At 36.6% G+C, this 21,554-nt stretch overlaps 1 protein-coding gene across 3 annotated transcripts in view; it reads left to right on the plus strand.

Moving 5' to 3' along the window:
- The window catches only part of TBC1D4 (TBC1 domain family member 4), a 174,070-nt gene that overhangs the window by 148,776 nt on the left and 3,740 nt on the right, over nucleotides 1-21,554 (plus strand). For all 3 annotated transcript variants that reach the window (XM_079138917.1, XM_079138918.1, XM_079138919.1), the window contains 7 exons: nucleotides 1,334-1,494; nucleotides 3,544-3,753; nucleotides 6,826-6,984; nucleotides 10,766-10,924; nucleotides 14,109-14,353; nucleotides 17,316-17,475; nucleotides 19,211-19,380. In XM_079138917.1, coding sequence (XP_078995043.1) covers nucleotides 1,334-1,494; nucleotides 3,544-3,753; nucleotides 6,826-6,984; nucleotides 10,766-10,924; nucleotides 14,109-14,353; nucleotides 17,316-17,475; nucleotides 19,211-19,380 — 1,264 coding nt within the window. The remainder of the gene's footprint in view (nucleotides 1-1,333; nucleotides 1,495-3,543; nucleotides 3,754-6,825; nucleotides 6,985-10,765; nucleotides 10,925-14,108; nucleotides 14,354-17,315; nucleotides 17,476-19,210; nucleotides 19,381-21,554) is intronic.

The raw sequence follows: 21,554 nt of genomic DNA on the forward strand, positions 1-21,554 counted from the left end.
ATATCAGCTCATAGGTATGTCCTTTTCTTACCCTTAGTTTAGCTAAAGTAATATTTCTAGGAAGATAGATCCCAGATTGGAAATAACTGAACTGCCTGATAACTGTAAGTATGAATACACAGAGTGAATAAAAATGTAACAGGCAGGTACAGAATTGTTCTCTTTTATTAATTGCCTCAGCACTGTTGAGTTCCTCTCAGTGTCTGAGAGACTTGTGGCTTTTCTAGCTGGGTTTCATTTCTGTCCTAAGTTCTGAACTTCTTGATTCCACCCAAAGTTCCATACCTTTCATTTGTGGGTATCACCATTTAAAAATGTTGTTATCTTCATCATTCTCTTAGGAGAACTTAAAGACTATGAAATTATAGAAAAGTAATATGTTCCTACCATAAACAGCTCCAATGATTGTGTGGTCTTCTAGTTACAGAATTGGTCTCAAAAGTAACTTTGAGTCATTTTGTCCTTTTATTGCAGATAGACCTCATGTAACCCAAAGTGGACTTTCTTAGGAAATGAAAGACTTAAAGCAGCCTAGTATTTTCTCATGGGAGTTTCACAAAGCACTGAAATAGATCAATGTGAGACCCCCACATCCAGAAGAAGAAGTTGGAAATCAGGAGTCAATTACTTGAACTCCAGTCCTCCTGGAGGACTCTGACAGTAGAATTTCTCTATACTGTTTTCCTGATGGACAGTCAAAATGTATGCCAGTCTTACAGGAGTCCTGCTGTAAAGAAATCTGGTTAATATTTTAAAAATTGTAGCCTATTTCATATTATTTGACTCTAATTTTTTTTTTTTTTTTTTTAAACTCTACCACCTAACAGTGATCCCAAGGTTTCCCATTCTGCCTGTATTCAGGTTATTTTCTGCCACGATCCAGCCATTAGTAGCTAACAATTCGTAGGTAGATCTTAATTCTGTATGAGCTATAGCAAAACCTTTTTCAGAGCATCTTATGAAATATCTAGATTGTTTAGAATAAACTATTGATTTAATTTCTTTGGCAAAACATGAGTTCATTACTTAAGCATCCTTTACGGCTCTGTATAAGTACTTCTGTTCCTCAAATGACAGGCAGGACTGGTTGGCTAGTAAGGAATGAGTAGAAACAGGTGAGCTTCTCATGACCCGGCTGTGCCTGGATTGCAGTTTTCCCAGGACGCGCTGGCCTGGGTGACCAGTGTGCTCATGTGACGTTGCTCCATGGTGCCTGCGCTCCTGCTTGCACGCGGCAGAAATCATGAATGGCTTGTGCTACCTGCCATTTCATTGCGAAGTACCGAGTTATGCAGCTTTCCTTACAAATTTGATATTTACTGACTTTACACAGTGATGGAGAAGGGAGGAAAAGGACCTCATCCACCTGCAGCAATGAGTCCCTAAACGCCGGAGGAACCCCGGTCACACCTCGCAGGATCTCCTGGCGTCAGCGCATTTTCCTTCGCGTTGCATCGCCCATGAACAAATCTCCCTCTGCAATGCAGCAACAAGGTCTGTGTGTAATTGCTGAGGAGTTTCTCCTTGTGAGTGCTGTGAATTCCGGAAGACAGTGGAAGTACTTTGTGTATAAAGAGATTTAAGTTTCAAGTGGAGACATAATTTCTGTATCTGATAGACAGGGATCATCACAACCCATTAGACTTTCGGCACTAGTTTTTTGAATGATTGAGTGGGTGAGTTGGTTGGCAAAACCTGCTTTGGAACTTACTCCACAATGCGCAGGGAACTAAGATAGTGCTGCAGAAGAAGTCGTAGATTTTTATTTATTTTTTAAATAATTAGAATGGCAATACAGAATACAGTCTTTTATAAGAGTCATGCATAAAAGAGAATGACAGAGAAATGTCGAACAATAAAAGATTGGAAATATTGCACTAGGCAAGAATCAATCAAGAGAGTGTAGCAGCTTTCTTCCAATATTAGACCCATTAGAAATTAAAGCAAAAACATTCAGAGGGGCAAAGTAAATGTAGCAGTAAATGAAAAAGGAAACAATACTGAGAACATGAATTATTATATAGCCTTGGGAGCTAGAAAGTAATACTTAAAAGAATTTTGAGAATAAAATAATCAACAGCTCTTATGGGAGATTTTAATGTATTTCTCTTTGGAAAATTAAATATGGATCGTATTGGAGTGGTATAATTGAACAAGCTTGATCTAATATTTGTATAGAACTTTACCGCCATAGAGAAAATCCATTGGTTTTTATTACACATAACACATTCATAAAAATTAATTATGCACTTGGCCAAAAGATATTTTAATAAATTCCAGGCAATCATGATTATGTATATTATATTCTCTGACCATAGTGCTGAAATAAAAAAGAAAAGAAGGAAGAAAACCAACATGAATGAATGAATGAAAGAAAGACAGCTAGGGCTATGGATGTAGCTCAGTGGTAAAGCACTGCCTCCCATGTACGAGGTCCTGGGTTCAATACCCAGGACTGCAGGGAAAAAAAGGACAACCCACCATGAATGTGTTCATCTAAAATCAAGAAAGCCAGAAGTCACAGGTACTGAGTATTTAACTCAAGAAACTAGAAAAAGGAGTTAGAATCTACAAACAACAAAAACATGAGGAAGGACGTAATAAGGGTAGGGGCAGAGATCAGTGAATCTCAAAGAGAAAAACAAGAAAGCAGCTGGCATTGCTAAAGATAAAACTAATTCTGCCTACGATGGTCAGAGACAGCTCCACAGAAAAACTGAATATTTAAACTCATCACTGGGAGAAATTTGTCTTAACAAAGTTCCAGAATTGTATGAGAGAACTTTGCAGGTTAGAGAATTGGGAGAAACCTAGCATGATCGGGCAGAGGATGGGAGCTTGAGACATGAGCCTGGAAAGGTGACTTGAGGCCAGAGTCTGAAGGGATTTATATTATTCCCAGTAGTCTGCCTTGGTTCTCCCTGATGCAGTCATTGAGATGTTTTAAGAGATATGATTGTGTTTGTTAATAGGAAAATAATTGGCAGTATGTGGGGAACGGGCCAAAATGGAAGGAGAGAATGAGCTGCAGGGATCAGTTAAGGAGACTTTGCCGCAGGAGGGAGCAGCGGCCCTATGAGAAGCTCAGCCAAGAAGGCCTGAGCATTGCTCAGCTGCTGCTCTCCTGGAGTACTCTTGACAGTAGGCATGGACCTTAGGAGATCTCCAGTACTTACCCACTTAGTCCCGTTTTGCACCAGAGAGTATGCTTAGGTAAATTGCAGAAGTGTTGGACTTTGGGGAAAGGCCAGTTCATTTTGGAGTGACTCCCTTATAAGTCTTATTTGTGTAAAAAGAAGAAGTGGTGAAATGACATATGCTTTTGTTTCACTGGGAGAGGGAAATCTGGAAGGGGAATTCAGTCTGGTAAATTTACTTAAATTGCTAGTTCTGGTAAATTTACTTAAACAGTAGTTCCTGGGAAAGTGGCTCTGTGAACACCTTGAAATGTGGAACATTAAGATGAGGGAGTGTTACTCTAAGGAAACTTCTGTAGTCTGAGCTACTACTAAGGAATGCCGCTCACTCTTTTCTTCTCTGCAGATGGACAGGATAGGAATGAGCTGCTGCCACTGTCACCTCTCACTCCCACCATGGAAGAGGAACCGCTGGTTATATTCTTGTCTGGTGATGATGACCCAGAGAAGGTTGAAGAAAAAAAGAAATCAAAAGAACTAAAGAGTTTATGGAAAAAAGCTATACATCAACAGATCTTGTTGCTTCGAATGGAAAAAGAAAACCAGAAACTTGAAGGTTAGCTATTCAAACAGGGTGAAATGTTACACACATATTCACATTCTTTCTTGAACTTTAAATATCTTTTGATCATAATTATTTATTTGTGTTTCGTGAGATGATTATGGCCTAGAAAAGATCAGTTAAAGATATTTGCATTTTTGTTTGATAGAGTTGAAATATCAGAAGTCTGTGGGAATATTTGACTAATAAAAATTGTAGGTAACATGGATTCAATGTCTTTTATGTGACTGAAAACTTAATATCATTGTGCATTACTCAAAAAACCTTTAAATATGAAAAAGTATACTTTCTTTTTTGAATGTAATTTTCAACTTGTAGGCTAAATGATATAATGAGCTAAATATTCTTATTTCAAATAATTTCTTTTTGTTATATCTATTTCAACTATTATAATTATCTCTTATCAAATCAGAGTTCCTGTTTTTTGTTAATGCTTTATCAATTTTTTTAAAGAAATTATAAAAATTTACAACCAAATAATTTATAACTTTCATGCTATTTGTGGTACTTGGTTGCTGGGTTTTTGAACACTAAATGTTTGTAATGTGTTTTTCAGCTTCTTTCAAAACTGATTCAGTTTGCCTCTGATATAACTGCACACAAAAGATGCCCAGACAGTACGAAAATGCAAAAAGTGTATAAATGCCATTTTCTTGGGCAATTGCTTCCAAGAAGGCCCTTGTTTTTTATATCTGTATGATGAACATTTTAGGCTAAAGGGACACTTTGACTTTTAAGATTATTGTCAAATATACAATCCAGATTTTCTCTCACTTGCTTTTATTGTGTTGTCTTCCAAAAAGATTTTTTTTTTAAGATTTTCACATTTGTGAATTCATTATTTGTGTTAAGATTTTTATTAGCACACCTGTTGTTCAGTTTTTTATTTTAACAATATTTTGTTTACAGAGGCATAGTTTCCTTTTCATTGCTATTTTCTTAGCCAATTGAAAAGTACATAAATATTAAATATCCTTAGGAAATAAATTTTCTTTTTAAATTAATAATTCAATTAATTGTTATTGACATGATTTTAAAAGTTCTGTTTGATAGATGGTACCTTTCAAAGCTTTCTGCAGGAATTGAATTCACATTTTTAAGCAGTTGGTTACATCTTAAACTAAATCATAAACAGAAAAAGATGTTGACAAAAAGAGTGTTATCATTCCCTTAAAAAATTTAAAACATGAAATTATACTTCAGTGGGGAGTTGTGTACAAATAAAATTGTACAATAAATGTCAAAGGATGATTTTAGAATCAAACTATTTGAGGGAGTTTGGCCTTAGGGATTGTTTTGCTAACTTCTTCCTTCTGTAGTTGAGTTAGTGACAAGCTTGGGGAGGCTAAAAAATTAACCCAAAGTCTCATAATCACATAAACCAGTAGAGCAAGTTCTGGAACTCATGTTGTTTCATCATGGCTCCTGAGCTTTTTTGAATATCCTACAGTATTTCTCTGCTATGTGTGCTCATATAAAGAAATGAAATGTTTTAATATAAATGACCACAAGTCTATTTTGAGGTCAGTTACGCTACATAATTTTTAGGGTAAGAAAGGAGATTTTAGAATATCTTATCAGAAACATTTATCAGTTCTGAGTATACTTCTGTATTTAAGTAACAAGGGCAGAAATATAGTTTATTAAAATTATAACCAGTTGATAATCATTTCTTAGTGGTTCTTTATTCCTGCCTAGTGAACCAGTTATGGGGAGACAGATGTTAACTGGTCTTGCCTTTTTAGCCTCAAGTGTAAAATAGGTGATTATTTTAAACACACTAGAAAGGGTTGGAGAAAAAAATCTGAGGGAATGTTATGCTTTGTTCACTGTGAAGCAAATCATTAGAGAAACCGTATGTATGATGGTATTAGCTTTAATAAGCTTGGTCCTTTTAAAATATAATTTGGTTATCTAGGGAAATGGGAAACAGTGAGAAGCAAAACTAAACTGTGTTAGACCGCCATCTAGTGGTAGCCAGGGGGACTTTTTTTTTCTTTTTGTCTTTTTTACCGTCTATACTTTTAATCAGGGATTTTTTGCCCTGCTTGAAGAACACTCTGTTTTAAGACATTTTGATTCTTTGAAAATGGTTCAAACACACTAAGTAAAGAGTAACATTCGTTCTGTTGTTTTTGTGCTGTCGAGGACTTTGTATGCATGACAAAGATTTGTGTTGCAGAAGGTAAGGTGGTGGGGGAGCACTCTGATAGACAAAGTCAGGGGACCTAATGAAAGGGGAAAGACCCTCACCTGTGTCTGCTTCCTTCTCTCCTTTGCAGTCAATTATTCAAGATCCAGATGAGTCAAGATAGTGATCGATTTTGTGGACATTTTTTTTTTAATGAGCTCTGAGCCTATCTTTTACACCATCAAATGAGAGAGAATTCTGTATTAGCTAAAAAGTGGAATTAGTGTTAACTTCTGTGAAGTGAATTTTCCTTTTTAAGATAATTAAAAATGGAGGCTAGGGAATGTAGCTCATGGGTACAGTGTGTGCTTAGCATGCACAAGGCCCTGAGTTTAATCCCTAGCACCAAAACCAGAAAAAGATTATTGAAAATGAACACAGGATCCTACTATTTTAAAGGTTGTGTGAATAAGTCTGGAAATAGTTATAGAAATGTATGAGGTTAGGATGGTCAAATATTTTCCAATTTAGCATGAGGCCTTGTCTTCTCATAAGTCATATGAAGTCTTAACACTCTAATGGTGTTTAAGACAGTGTGAGCTGTCACTGATGAAGTGACTCCATTTGTCAAGAAGCTGAAATTTAGAGGAGAGCCAATATGCTTGATTTTTGTGCTTAATGCTTGATTTTTTGTGCTTAGTGGGGTTACTAAGGATGAGTAAGACACAGAGTAACATCTTAAAAAGTTTTTACTTGTATTTTTTCATGTGAAATAACTGAAAGTTGGAGAATTTTCAATATTATCCTTGTTTTTTTTCTTTGAGTAAATATTGGTCACTGATTCGTAAAAGTCACTGATAGGGTTTTACTAATACAGTGTTTAAAAATGGTTATTCTTACACACACTGGTCTTAATAAATCCTTTTTCTTTTTAGCAAGAAGAGATGAACTCCAGTCCAGAAAAGTCAAGTTAGACTATGAAGAAGTTGGCACATGTCAGAAGGAGGTCTTAATAACCTGGGATAAGAAGCTGTTAAACTGCAGAGCTAAGATCAGATGTGACATGGAAGATATTCATATTTCTCTAAGAGAAGGTACTCTGGATAATCTCAGGAATCCTTTCCTTCTTAAGGAAGACCTCAGATTTTTTTTTTTTATTTTGTGCAGCTCAGTAATAATTTCATCTTTGTGTTTAGCTTATAGAAAAGGGAAATAGCAGTGGTACACACCCATAATCCCAGCAGCTTGGGAGACTGAAGCAGGAGGATCCCAAGTTCAAAGCCAGCCTCAGCAAAAGCAAGGCGCTAAGCAACTCAGGGAGACCCTATCTCTACATAAAATACAAAATAGGGTTGGAGATGTGGCTCAGTGGTCAAGTGCCCCTGAGTTCAATCCCTGGTACCCCCCCCCATAAAATAAATAAATAAATAAATTAATTAAACAAAATAAAAAGGAAAGTAATGTGTTTCTGCCTATAGCTGTTGACATGATTGTCAAGAAAATGGTGCTAATGGAAGTCCTGTCCCAAGTAGGCAACAGGATTCTCTTTTGCTGGCTCTCCTGTGCCAACTAGTTATTTGTAGCTTTATTGTTTGCCAAAGAAGAAGTATATGACTTGATAACAAATCTTCAATTACTGCCATAAAAATAGTTCACACTTACAAAGTGGACTCATTTACACCATTTAGTTAGAAGTATTTATTTACATATATGTGTATATTTATATGAAGGTGTAGATTACACCCACAATATATGAATTCATATTTAAGATTTAAATTCTGATGAATTAACAAGTTTCCCTCTCTCCATTCATTCCTTCATTTATTTTAGAGAAATCACTTTTTTAAAACCATTGTATTTATTGTTGCCTGATAAGCATTTTAAATTAATTAATTTCTGGGGATTAAACCCAGGGGTGCTTTATCACTGAACCACATTTCATTCCTTTATTTTTTTAATTTATTTTTTTTAATTTTGAGACCTGGTCTTGCTTAGTTGCTGAGGGCCTTATCAAGTTGCTGAGGCTGGCCTCAAATTTGTGATCCTCTTGTCTTAGCCTCCTGCATTGCTGGGATTAAAGAAAACATTTTAAACTTAAAATGAAAACTAATATATGAATGTTTTATATATAAATTCTATGATTCAGATTAAATATAATAAAATGAGAATTTCTATGACCCACACAATTTAAGTATAAAATAAGACTCTGACAAATCACTCTTGTTTTCTTTTTTCTTTTAAAATTTTGTTTAGTATTGGGAATTGAACCCAGGACCCTGTGCACTGTACCACTGAGCTACCTCTCTAGTCCCTTGTTTTAAAAGCCTATTATAATGTGTAAAACATAGCTTAGATTAAGTTAATATTTACTTTGTAAGATGCCATATTTACAAACCTAATATGTTCTTCTTTTTCCTTAAAGATCTGTAGAGTCCAAAATTTTTCATTGAATGCATTATTTGGGAGACAAAAATAGTGATTAATGAATGTGTGTGAGCAATAGATCTCACCATTCTTTGTATGACTTTTAAAGGTGCTTTAGAATGGGCTGGGTGTAAGTAAAGCATTTTCCTAGTTTATATAAGACACTGGGTTCGATCCCCAGTACGGCAAAAATAAATAAAATAAGCATGTTTAGGAGTCCTCATCTTTCAGTTCCTTACAGATGTAGTTGGAACTTCTTAGCACTGTACCCAAAGCCATCGTAAACTCTTGCCTCCATTTCTCCAATTCTCTACCTCTCCCTTGTATACCTAAATCCTTCAGAGAGGTGGAACTACTTTGGGTGACAGTGTGTCCCAAGCTAGTCCTGGTGGAATGTTCCAGTCCACCGTGGACTTGATGTTCCTTACCTCTCTTCCTTCTTCCCTTTTCCCATCTCCGTGTTTTCCATCCCTCTCCCTCTCTCTCCTTTCCTCTGCCCCTCTCAGGGCCTTTACACTTCTTCCTGAAGTGATTGCTGCCCACACTCCTAGTCTGCAGTATCCTGTCTCCCTCGGGCCTCAAGTATCATTTCCTTAGAGCACCATCCCTGTCTTACATCCAAAATAAATTAGTTTTGCTTTATTATTCTTTCTCATGATCAGTGTATATACCATAATTTGTAATGTGTTATATTTGTGTGTGTGTGTGTGTGTGTGTGTGTGTGTGTGTGTTTCTTGCCCCATCACTGCACACCAGGGCAGTATTTTCCACAAGTTATTTACTGAACGAATGGGTAGATGGGTGAATGAGACTAATTTTCCTGAGAATGGATTTATACATCTCTCAGTGATAAGATATCCTCAGGGCCATTCTCTATACTCCACTGCATACTGGATGCCCAATAAATGTTTAACCAAAGTGTCAGTTTTTTTGTAAACTTGTGGTTGAATGAGTAGTTAAAACAGCCTGTTCACCATCAGTGATTTGTTTCGTGGGCTAATGAAAGTCACCCCTACAGATGACATGTTATATGCTGTCCTTCATTCCACAAATATTTAAGTAACAAGGTTCAGAACTATAAGATGGAAATATACTTCCATTCCCAAGGAGTTCACCATTGATGTTGAGAAAGTATGCAAACGTATAGCATAGAGCTAGCTGTAATTCAGTATGGTCATGTTGCAGTATGAATGGTATGTGAAAAGGAAGCGACTGAGCTGAGAGATCTGAGGGAGAGCGTCAATGGAAAAGGTGACATTCAGGATCATCTGTAAAGATGAACAGAAATACTTGAGGCCATTGAGAGAAAGCTTGGAATTCTATAAAGGCAACAGCTGTAACTGGAAATTGGGAAAGTGAAAATAACCACAAACTTCTAGCGTATGTCAGGGAATGGGGCTAAAAAGGAGAGCTTGGAGCCCTTGGAGGGCCTCATAAAGCAGGTCGGCAGCACCCTCTGGGCTGCCAACAACGCTTTCAACTTTTGCAAACACTGGCATTACAGTCAGAGGAGGTGGCTGTCACCAGACCTTCCCTTAACCAGCTGGAGCTAAGGAGCCCATTTAGAAGCAGTCTGTCTGAAAGGAAAACTCTCCACGAATGAAATAAAGTCGGCTTCCCTGTACAGACCTGAATCCTGTCCTTCCTGTGTTTACTTAATGTCAGACATAAAAGCATGGTTGTGGCATACTTTGAACTGCTTGTGATACTCTTTGGTTTTCAGGCAGGATTAAATGAATGTTTTATTACATATACTAAGTATTTTCTTACTGAAGGTTGGGTGACATTCTAGGGTGCTTTGGTGATGCCCTTTGTCTTGTGATTACTGCTTTTATTATTTTATGATCACATAAAAATGTTATTTGATTCTCTTTTGCAAAGTTACTTGTGGATGAAAAATATTTAGAGAAATTGTAATATAAGGATTAGCATCTGTGGCTGTCTTTGAACCACATAAAAAGTAGAAATAGGCAATAATACACTTTTGGATTTCAGAATTTGACCAGACTTTCAGAGTGCTAATTCTGTACTGCCACGTATTAACTGTGGGAACTCAGGCAAATTACATAATCTCTTGCCTCATCTCTTCCAGGTGAAAAGTGGGAATAATTTACCTGTTAGGGTTGTTCTCTGAGTGCAAGTACGAGGCTTGTTGGCTCGCACCCTTAATAAATCTTTTATGAGGTGCTTAGTCAGTGTTGCTCAGTGTTATTGTCAGTGTGGCCACAGTTGTTATTTTGAAGACTTTCGTTCATGAGACATCAGGAGCTATCAGACAACACTTGTCAAACAGTGGTTCACACAGTGCATTATACCACGTGACCTGAGGTTGGCACGTGGTCCATACAGCTGCCTGTTTTCAAGAATCACACAGTTCATCGACTGTGAGTTAGGAACTTCATTTCAGAGTTGAAGGCCTTGCCTTATTATTTTTAATCTCTTTGATTGCAGGAGTTCCCAAAAGCCGACGAGGAGAAATTTGGCAGTTCCTGGCTTTACAGTATCGCCTAAGACACAGATTGCCTAACAAGCACCAACCCCCAGACACATCCTATAAAGAACTTCTGAAGCGGCTCACCGCCCAGCAGCATGCTATCCTTGTGGATTTGGGTATGTGATCATGTTGATTGTAATTAACAAAAGAGAGCAGGTTTTTGGCTTTGTTTGTTTGTTGGTGTCAATAAAGAAGATCTGTTGATAATCAGCAGAATTACAGATCTTCTTTTGGGGGGTAAGTTAGCCTTAAATCTGATCAAATATACCATAAATGCCTGAGTGTGAAATGAAATTTTCGCCCCCAAACGTGCCTTCTGAAAATGGTATTATGTTATAACTGAATCATTATAAAGATCATATTATGGGGTACTCTCTGTGGATTGAATAACCAACTTTTGTTGAGGGCAAGTATATCTTAATCATTGCTGGTTTTAAAATAGGTTAAAAGAGGACCAAAAAAATTAACAAAGGTGTACTCCATATCCCTAGACCTATGACTGAAAGCAAGCCTGTCTATATCACTTTAAAAAAGTAATATAGAAGACTGAGCATGTGGCTTAGGGTATAGCACTTGCCTAGTATGCTCTCGTGAGGCTCTGGATTCAAGCCCAGCACCTCCAAAAACAAAAAGCCAATACAATGGTTGCCTGTCTATAACCTCAGGAGTGATTGGATGGCATTTGGTAAGACTGCAAGTGGATAGCTCAGAGCATAGACAAGTAGGCCTAGCCTGTTCTTTATAAGGAGGATGGAGGGGCCATGTTCCAGGTCCCAGGGACAAAAGATCAATACAATAAATGGTTATGCTGTACGCATCATGAATACCTACCTGTCAGATGGATGAAAAATAAAGTTACTAATGAAAGAATGAGTACTTATGACCTGGGGGAGGATGTCCAATGACAGCATCATAAAGCAATCTTTTTAAGCTGAATTTCATATAATTTATGGAAAATAAAATCCAATGATTAAAAGTATCATATTGTCTCTCTTTGCCCTAAATTACCATATTGTTATATATTTTATTATTTTAAAATATCAAAATATTGTCCATCTGTAAAGTTTAATTGGGGTCCAGCTATAATGATTAAGGGGAGAGCTAATAAAGAGGGAAGCACAGAGGATGGTGAAGAGCAAGAAGTGGCTTCTGTGGGAAAGCCAATCCAGTTAATTATCTATTCCAGGATCATATCAAGTTACCTAGCTTACATAGTGCAGTTAGCTTTGTGCATGTACAGATCATATAACTTGCTTGCTTCTCAGAGTCCACTAGTACCAAATGTTATTATAATAGGATAATGTCTCCAGACCTCAAGGACAGAGGAGCTGCAGGGCATCTCTAAGTCATCCAAACAGGGGACCTGTTATTGTCCTGAGGAGTTTGCTCAACTTGAAGGACTTTCACTCCCCTGTACATTGACTGGCCTGAAATCCCTATATCTATCAATGTTTGACTATTTCATCTATACTCCTAAAATGTGATTATTGCTATTGACCAGAAATGTTATTTAAGTCTATGAGGTAAAAAGGGGATTACCTTATATTTGGGGTCATTTTATATTAGGGCATATAAAAAAAAATCACTGGCTAATTCCTAGTTTTTACTTCTGTTCCTTTTGGATAATAAACAGCTTTTCTTGGGAAAGGGCCCAGCTCAATTAAATACATTTTGAGCCAGTAGAATTAAAATGGAATTTTATAGAGAGACTAAAAACTTCAGTTCTTGTTCTGATTCTACCACTTACTGTGGTCTTGCATTGCTTTGCTTCTGAGTTGCAATTCACTCTGTTAAATGGGGGCATGAATAGGTGGTCCCTGTGGTCCCTTGCAGAACTGTGATTCCAGGACTGCAGGTTGGTGGTGAGAATGAAGATTGAGGTGTTGTAATCAGGGTTAGTCAAGGTATGCTAAAAAAGAGGGAAATGATGAGATCAGGTGACAGGGAAAGGTTGGTCAGACAAACATGGAGCTGGACTCAACTTCTTGGGATAGTGTATTTTTAGTTTTCATTAGCGAAAATGTTAAAGTGGGAAAGTAAAATGATAATTTGAAAAATTGCTTATTTCACTCTACTTGTGGCCATCTGTTTCTACAGCACATTTTTGTTATTTTCTCCTTTCTTCCCCTTACTCTGCAGAATTAATCTTATCAGTTCCTGGAAAAAAAAAATCACTTTTAAGCCTATGTAGTAGAAAACATGTAAAAAATCTGACATTCTTGCAAATTCTAACTGACCGGAGTAATCATTTCACAAGGAAGCTAGTAATATCCTCTTTGTTTTTGTGGTACAAGACAAGTCCCAAAGCAGTGTATATAGTTTTGGTAGAGAAGACGTGTCTGATTTAGTACCTGGTACCCGCTCTTTAGTGATGCAGTACTTTGTTTGTTTGCTAACTGGTGTCTCTGTGCTCATTTTTAACCAGAAGTAAATATAGAGGGAATTTATTAGAAATCAACTCAATCCTTTACTCCCCTTGTCCTCCTTGGATATATATAGATATAGCTGTAGATATGGATATAGCCGTATATGTGTGTACACACACACGCACGCACAAACACACACTCATATATGTATCTCCTTTTTGAAGATATTGAAAAAAGAAAAGAGATCTACATGATTCATGGAAGCACTTTACGAAACAGAACAAAGTATATTTTAAAAAGAAATATTTCCCAAATGATAAACTGAATATAAAGTAAAACAAAACCACAAAGTACCTCCAGTATTCTAAGAAAAACAGGAATGAATCTTTGTGACTACTAAAATTTTAAAATTTCTTTTTTTCTGCCCTGGCGCTGGGGATTGAACCCAAGTCCTCTTGCACACGCTGAGCAAGTACTCTGTCACTGGGCTTTCCTCCCAGTTGTAAAATTTCCTTTTAAGTAATATGATCCTTCTTACATAAGTTCTGATTTCAGTTAGAGGGTGGTTTTTATATGAATTTAGAATTTGTCCTGACTTATAGTCAGAATAAGTTTTAGGTCTTATTCTTCTGGAATCTCTCCTGGGTATGTTGTTTGTTTGGGGATTTTCACTGTATTTTATTGTTTGGCTGGAAGGAAGTACTGGTTAATATACAATGTTTGTCCCTGTACGTTATACATGTGATAGGATGGGAACCAGGCAGGTGCAACCTGGGACTTGAGAGAGAGAGAAATTCTGAGATGAAAACTCCAAGCAGCTCTCACCAGTTTGGGAGGGTGCTCATTTATTCCTGAAGTTCACCAATTTGCATTTTCATTCTGGTCTCCAAAGCATCAGAACATCTAAGAGGTATTGTCTTCTTTTTCTCTGCAGGAAGGACATTTCCTACTCATCCCTACTTTTCAGTACAGCTTGGGGCAGGGCAGCTGTCACTCTTTAACCTCCTGAAGGCCTACTCTTTGCTGGACAGTGAAGTGGGCTACTGTCAGGGGATTAGCTTTGTGGCTGGCGTGCTGCTTCTGCATATGAGCGAAGAACAAGCCTTTGAGATGCTGAAGTTCCTCATGTATGACCTAGGCTTTCGCAAGCAGTACAGACCTGACATGATGTCGCTGCAGGTGAGGCTGTAGTTCTTCACGAGGAATGTAAGAGGCTATCGCCAGAAATCTTGGCACCAGCTGTCTTCTAAATTATAGTTCAGATTTAAAGAAGTTTGGTCCCATTGTCTTAGCACGTGGTAAATGTATGGGTGTGTTTTAGTTAACTGTTGAGTGTGGGATTTGGGATCTTGCTGCGTACCCATTCAGTTAGCAATGCCTATGGGGAGTGTTCACCAGGATATATAATTACAGTGATTTGATTCCTGGTTGATTCATAGGTCTGTTTAATAATGACAATGGAATATTTTATTTTTTACTTTATTTTGAAAATAAATATGTCATATTGGAAACAATACATTGGCATCATTGTGAGGAATTAAGTAGCTCTGATTTTCAGAAACAGCAGTTTGGTAGCTGTCGTTAGAATTCCAAAGAATGGAAGGTACCTGTGAGTGGTGCTTAATTTTGGTCCAGAGATAGAAACATATGGTTTTAAAATATAATGATTTATCCATTTAAAAATTCCTCATTGAGTTGGAGATGTATTTCAGTGGTAGAGTGCTTGCCTACCATGCACAGAACCCTGGGTTCACTTCCCAGAAAACACATACACACACACACACACACACACACACACACACACACACACACACCCAATTGCTCATCATTTTGGCATGACAAACATTCATATACATAGGATTTATGCATTAACTTAATGAGGCAGAAGGATCCCAAGTTCAAAGCCAGCTTTAGCAACTTAGTGAGGCCCTCAGCAACTTAGTGAGACCCCGTCTCAAAATAAAAACTTTCAAAAAGGCTGGGGATATGGCTCGGTGGTTAAGTGCCCCTGGGTTCAATTCCTGGTATCTCCCCTTGTCTCCCCCCTCAAAAAAAATATGTTTGAGGGCAGCATCCTAAACTACAATATCAGAGACCTTAGAAGAGTAGATCTTTTTGCTTTATAAAGTGGGATAGAGCACTTAGTTTTCACTTTCTAGGCAGGAAGTGGGTGGTTCCGATCCAATCAAGACTTCTACAAGTAAATGCCTGCTGCAGTGGGCTATACTCCCTTGACAGGATTTCTGGTTTCTTGCTTCACTGTTGGTGAGCTTGGACACGCCTAGCTTTCTGTTTCAGTTATCTGTAAAATGAGGGGGTTGAGGTCTCTTTCAACTTTAAATATCTACATTTTATCACATTGTGTTTCTACTTATTTTTGTGTTAAATATAAAGCATTATATTTTTTCTCTGAAGTCTGGGATCTCTTTTTCCATCTTCTCTCCTCTGTCCGTCTCTCTCTGCCTTTCTTCTTCCAGTTCTAACTCTTTCAACTGAAGATTTGCCATGCTATCAATAAAGTAGAGTTGCAGTTATTTGTTTTTAGCAAATAGCGTTTTATTATCAAGCCTTCCTTTGAAGGAAGCTTGAATTTTCATCTTATCTGCCCAGATATACCTTGATGGAAGAAATGTCCTCAACCCCAAGTTTAGAAAGTAGAAGGACAAATGTAGATGCTTGAACATGACTTGTTGAGAGAAAAAAATCTCATTTTTTTTATGTCTCACAGTGACTTGGATTTATTTATTTATAATAATCTTATTTTTAAAAATCTTTTATGGTTGACTCCAGCTAAGCTGCTTATTTTATAGTTATGACTTCCTGTGGCTCTTTGATCCCTTCCTTCACAGCTTGTGTGGAAACTTAGTTTCCAAAGATATCCATGTTAATGTCAATCACCTGATTAAAACTTCCTATTTCCTCACTGGACAATCTACATGTTTATAGAAGCAATAATGTTAATATAAGTAACAACAAATACTTTCTCCCTTTATAATCTTATATCAGACTGGGTAATTCATAGATGGTTAACATACTAATTATGTAACTTAAATAGCTAAATTCTTATTAATTATATTGTTCATGTGACATAGGTATGCACCAGGGAAAAGATAAGGATCAACCATAACTGGCTGTAGTATTTTATGACTTTTTTTTCCTCGAAATAAGTCTCCTTATTTTTAGTTTTGTACTCAGGAAACTATTGTTGAATTCATGATGTAATTGGTCATTTGTATTTTCATAGAGCTACCTGTGTAAGGGTGATGTTTGAAGAATTTCTTCTAGTCAAAGAAACTCTACTAGATTTAATGAAATATTTGATACATTTCACAAAAGAACCTCATCATTTGTTAACTGTGGATCAAAATTTAAATTAAAGTACAAACTTTGTTTTTGCTCTAACTTTGGTAATACAGACATAAGAGTTTTTTGTTTTTTGGTTTTTTTTTAAGTTCTTATATGATGTCTTCATAATGTTTCTTGAAATGCCAGTAATCAACTTGGTGGCCAAATGAAATAATTTAATTCTGGAAGCATTTAGATGCACATGCACTATTTTAATCTCTTTTGTCATGAAAAATATGTTGCTCAAATATGTTGCTTAAATAGTTTGGGTATTAGAAGAAACACCTAAAGTTTCTGGCCCAAGGACATTTTAAGATTTTACTCTATCACAGCAGCACAGGTTGTCTGGTGGGCCTCAGTCAGACTTGTAGTAAGTTAGATGCTGGGCCCAGCAAATAGAGGCAAGCTTTGCTTCTGCACTGAACATCGTAGGTGCCTTAGAATGGGGCTTTTTTGGAATTAGTCTGAAATTAGAAGTTACTTTCTATGGAAATTCAAAGCCAGGACAGTTCTGATTAAATTCCATAAGTAATTTCATGTATATAAATGATCCCCAAACACACAGGATAGAAGACCTTGCTGAAGACATTTATGTGGACTTGAGTGACTTGTTTTATGAACCTCAGTAGTGTGAACTTGGACTTGAATATCAACTATAAAATGAGAAAAATAAAGTCATACTCATTTTTATTATTTATTGAATATATACGAACTGTTATTAAATATTAAAGTAATAAAATTCCAGTGCACAGAGAAGTGCATAATATTTTATTTTTCTTCTCCAAATTAACTTTAGATTCAGATGTACCAGCTGTCCAGGCTCCTTCACGACTATCACAGAGATCTCTACAATCATCTCGAAGAAAATGAAATCAGCCCCAGTCTTTATGCTGCTCCCTGGTTCCTCACACTCTTTGCCTCTCAATTTCCATTAGGATTTGTAGCCAGAGTTTTTGGTAAGAGATACATGCAACCTAAGGGGACAGTGTTATTTATTCTAGGGAAAATCCTTCTAGCCATATGGTGCCCTAAATGTTTTATCATGTGTTACACAGAATAGCAAATTGCTACACTGTTGTTTGAAGAAACTTTGTCTTGCTCTAGTCATGGAGTTCAGCACTAGGCAGGGGAGGGAGACAGAGTAACACGATTTATGTTCCTTTTGGGGGCCCTTAAATCCAGTCACAAGTCTTCAGTTAGGTTTATCTACCATTTTAAAACCCAAAAAATAAAAACAACTACTGTTCACTAGAGGTTAATTCTGATGATGGTGTTTAGGATCTCAGTAGCCTCAGAAAAGGCTCACACAATTTTTATGTTCTGCTCATCTGTCTATAAGCCATGATCAAGTAGTCAGTGCTCCGTCACAGCTGTGCTTGCTAGATTGGAGCTTTTTGTCAAATTGTTAGTATTGATATAATTGTAGGTCATTACCAGCATTTAAAGAAAGAGAAGAATAGAACTCATTGAAAATATCAGAGGATATTACAAATAACATGGGAAAATGCTATTTGGAGAAACTGGTTTTGAGGACATACGTGTAATGTGTATACATATACCAGATTATAATTCCTTGTGTCTTTGTTTTGGGGGGCTATGGTTTTAAAAGTTAAGCACTGTGTTAGTGGAAATGCAACCTATAGGCAGAGTTCAGTGAGAGGGTAAAATCAAATTTATCAAGTCAGATGGTCACCAGATTTCTCCTGTTTATTGAATATACATGATTGCTCTTGTCTATTGAAGTTTACTCTGCAGCTTGGTTCCTATTAATGAATCTTTAAAAATCCTTTTATATATGTATTTCTATATCAAGTCAAAATAGTATTTCAGGGCATCTCTTAGCTTTGCCCTTGGAAGCTTGTCTTTAGTGTTCAAGTAGCAAATGTCCCCAGTAGGCTTGTTTCTTGTTATGAGATCCTGACTGGAGTTGTCAGCTGCACAATTATTGCTCAATTCTTTTCTTTGAATTTAGTAGAAAATAGAGACTGTCAGGAAATGGCAAGATATATGAGCAAGAAGAGTGGCTACTTTTGTTTCTCTCACAGTTTCTTCTTTTTAAAAAGACTTTCTGTTGTATATGATTGATATAATAATGGCATATATTGAGAAATATATTCATCCAAATACATTTGCTGCTTTTCAAAACTATTGCATAGTTGTATTTGCAAGGAAGCAGAATTTAGAGTAAGGATAACTTTTCTGATTTAGATTATATTTTTGTTATTAGTTTTGATTTTTCTTTTAGGGTTTTTTCTTTAATTTTCTGATCTTATATAGACTTAATTTCATATTAACAGGCCCATTTACTTTTTTTATTATGAGATTTTGAATACTAGTAATTGGCTATGTTGATTTGTTTTTAATGTTCTGTTGCGAAGAAAAATCTAAATATCAGTTGAAAGTGTCTAGTCTCCATTAACTTGCTGTTAAAAATTATAAGAAACACAGACAGATATATAATTTATCCTCTGTTCCTCCACCTTTATCTGAGATTCCTTATAAATTAGGGTAATAGTCACACACCTATTTGTCCCCATCGTATTTCAAAGCTAGGTGATTTTGACCAGTTTTCTTTTGCAAAATATTCTCTGGTTCTGCTGCAAAAATAAAACAAACACCTTTAACACAAAGAGTATGCTTTTGACAATAGTGAATGAATAATTTTGATATGAAAATTATCTCTTCTTTTAGATATTATTTTTCTTCAGGGAACTGAAGTGATATTCAAGGTTGCACTCAGCCTTCTGAGTAGCCAAGAGACTCTTATAATGGAGTGTGAAAACTTTGAAAGTATTGTTGAATTCCTCAAGAGCACGCTACCTGATATGAACACCTCTGAGATGGAAAAAATTATTACCCAGGTATGATTTGAATGATAATAATAAGATTATATAGCAGTTTCTCTGCTGTTTGTAAAATAAATGCTTTAGCATACAAATATAGTTTTGCTTGACAGGTATGTTTTTAAACTTTAATCAGATATATTTTATTTAGAAATGAGGCTATTGTGAAAGTTTTACATTGTGACATTGTTTATCTGGCTGTGCACGGGAAATGTGGTTTAGCGTTACATAATGAGTTTTTCAGGAATCCTTCTCATTGAAACCAAAGATAGAACTCACAGGAAGATCTGAAATAAAATGAGATCCCCTTTTGCATTTTTAATTTTGTTGTAAATTTATAGAGGGAGGTCATAATGTGAGAGTACAGACTTTGAAATTAGAAAGTATTGGGTTTGCACCATCTTCTAGCTGCTTTTTTTTTTCTCCAAGAAATATTTTTTGTTGACATTATCTGTTAGTAGATCTTCTATTAGTTGTGTGGCTTGCACACATCACCCTAATCTTCTAAACCCTAGTTTTCTCAGCTTCCAAATGAAGCAGTGCTAACCTAAGAAGTTTTGGGAAACTTAATAAGGATCTTCCTCTGATGATTCAGATGAAGGAAGGTGTGAGTGGCTTAAGAGAATCCAGCATCCATGTCCAGGTGCCCAGGAACTACAAGCAGAGGGAAGCTGTTCCTCCCTGATGCTGAGGGGGCATGTGAAGGATAGAAGATGCTACCTGGATCAGTGGGAGCCAGAAATGGAGGGGGTCCCTGATAGTTACTGTGCTCTTAGTAAACTAAGGAGGACAGGATTAGAAAAGAAGGACCTCCACCTCTTTCTCTTAGATCCTTCTAATCTGTTAGCACCTCCCATTGTCCAAACCCAACCAGAAGCCAGCCAGAAAGGAATTGTGAGGCATGTAGTTCACAGGGGTCTGCCTCCTTGTGCACAGCAGAGGGGATGAGAACAGAGAAGGGATCTGGGAAGCATATGGAAAGTAATCTGCACATCATGTATCTAGTCCCTGGCTCTTCACAGGGACCCTGGTGAGTGGTAGTTCTATAGTAATGCTGTTCAGGTGAATGAACTAACTGAAGAGCAGATTTGTAGAACATACCACAATGCTTTGTGAGCATTGATAAAGTCCATTACTTTTCTGGAGGTGCTTGGGAGAGCCAAAAGAAGACAAGAGTTTAGAGAAGAGAAAGTGAGTTTGAAATTTGTTCTGGTGACTTGCTGCCTAATAGCCACTTTGAGGAATGATAGCCTCTCCAAGTCTCAACTTCCATAAGAAAAGGAAATAACAATAATTGATCCTATTGTGTTTTCATATTGTAAGTTAAAGTATTTTATATACTATAATGGGAACTCATTATCACATGTAAGATTGTCTTTCTATTGCATGGAACATAAACCACAAGCAGAACATTCTGTAAATATGTAATAATAGTTTTTATTTGTTAAAATATTCTAAGTGAAGAAGGGTAGCTTTTATTTACATATTTGCTTATTCTTTGAAAATATCTTTTGACTGGAAAATAGTCAGAGATTGTGCTTTTGGGGATTTGAAAACAGGTATTACCTCAGTTAACAAGGAGGTATAGGGATGTAGCTCAGTGGTAGAGTACTTGCCTAGCATGTGCAAGACTCTGGGTTCATCCCCAAGACCACCAATTAAAACAAAACAAAAAAATAAGCCAAAGGGGAAATTGCTTGGTTTTATATATTACTACCGAGATTAATGGGTAGAATTTATAGGCAATTGATTTTGGATTTGATGTTAAAGAAAACTTCCTAATAATTAGAATCGATAAGTAGAATGAACTGTTGGTATTGGAGGAGACTTTGATGAGCTTTATTTATGAAAAAAAGTATTAGATGTTTTTCCACGTCAATCAATACATATCCACATGATCACTTTTAGTGATCATGTAATAGTCCATTATATCATCATCTGCTGGGCAAGGAAGAGGGTGCATGTGTGTGAGGAAGATCAGTTAGTCTAGAAACCCCTTATTAAAATTGTAATATTGAAGTATCATTAGTAGTAAGTAGTAGGATAAGTCATATTTGCCTGAATGGCAGTTGTTGCCTTACTCACCCCAGCTACCCCCAGCTAGTCTACATCAACAAGGGTTACCTGTCCTCTAACTTCTAAAGCAGGTGATCTTCCTGTATGGTGATAATCTGGGAGCGTATCAGCAGCTC

The sequence above is a fragment of the Sciurus vulgaris genome (genome assembly GCF_902686455.1).
Source record: "Sciurus vulgaris genome assembly, chromosome: 4".
Lineage (NCBI taxonomy): Eukaryota > Metazoa > Chordata > Mammalia > Rodentia > Sciuridae > Sciurus > Sciurus vulgaris.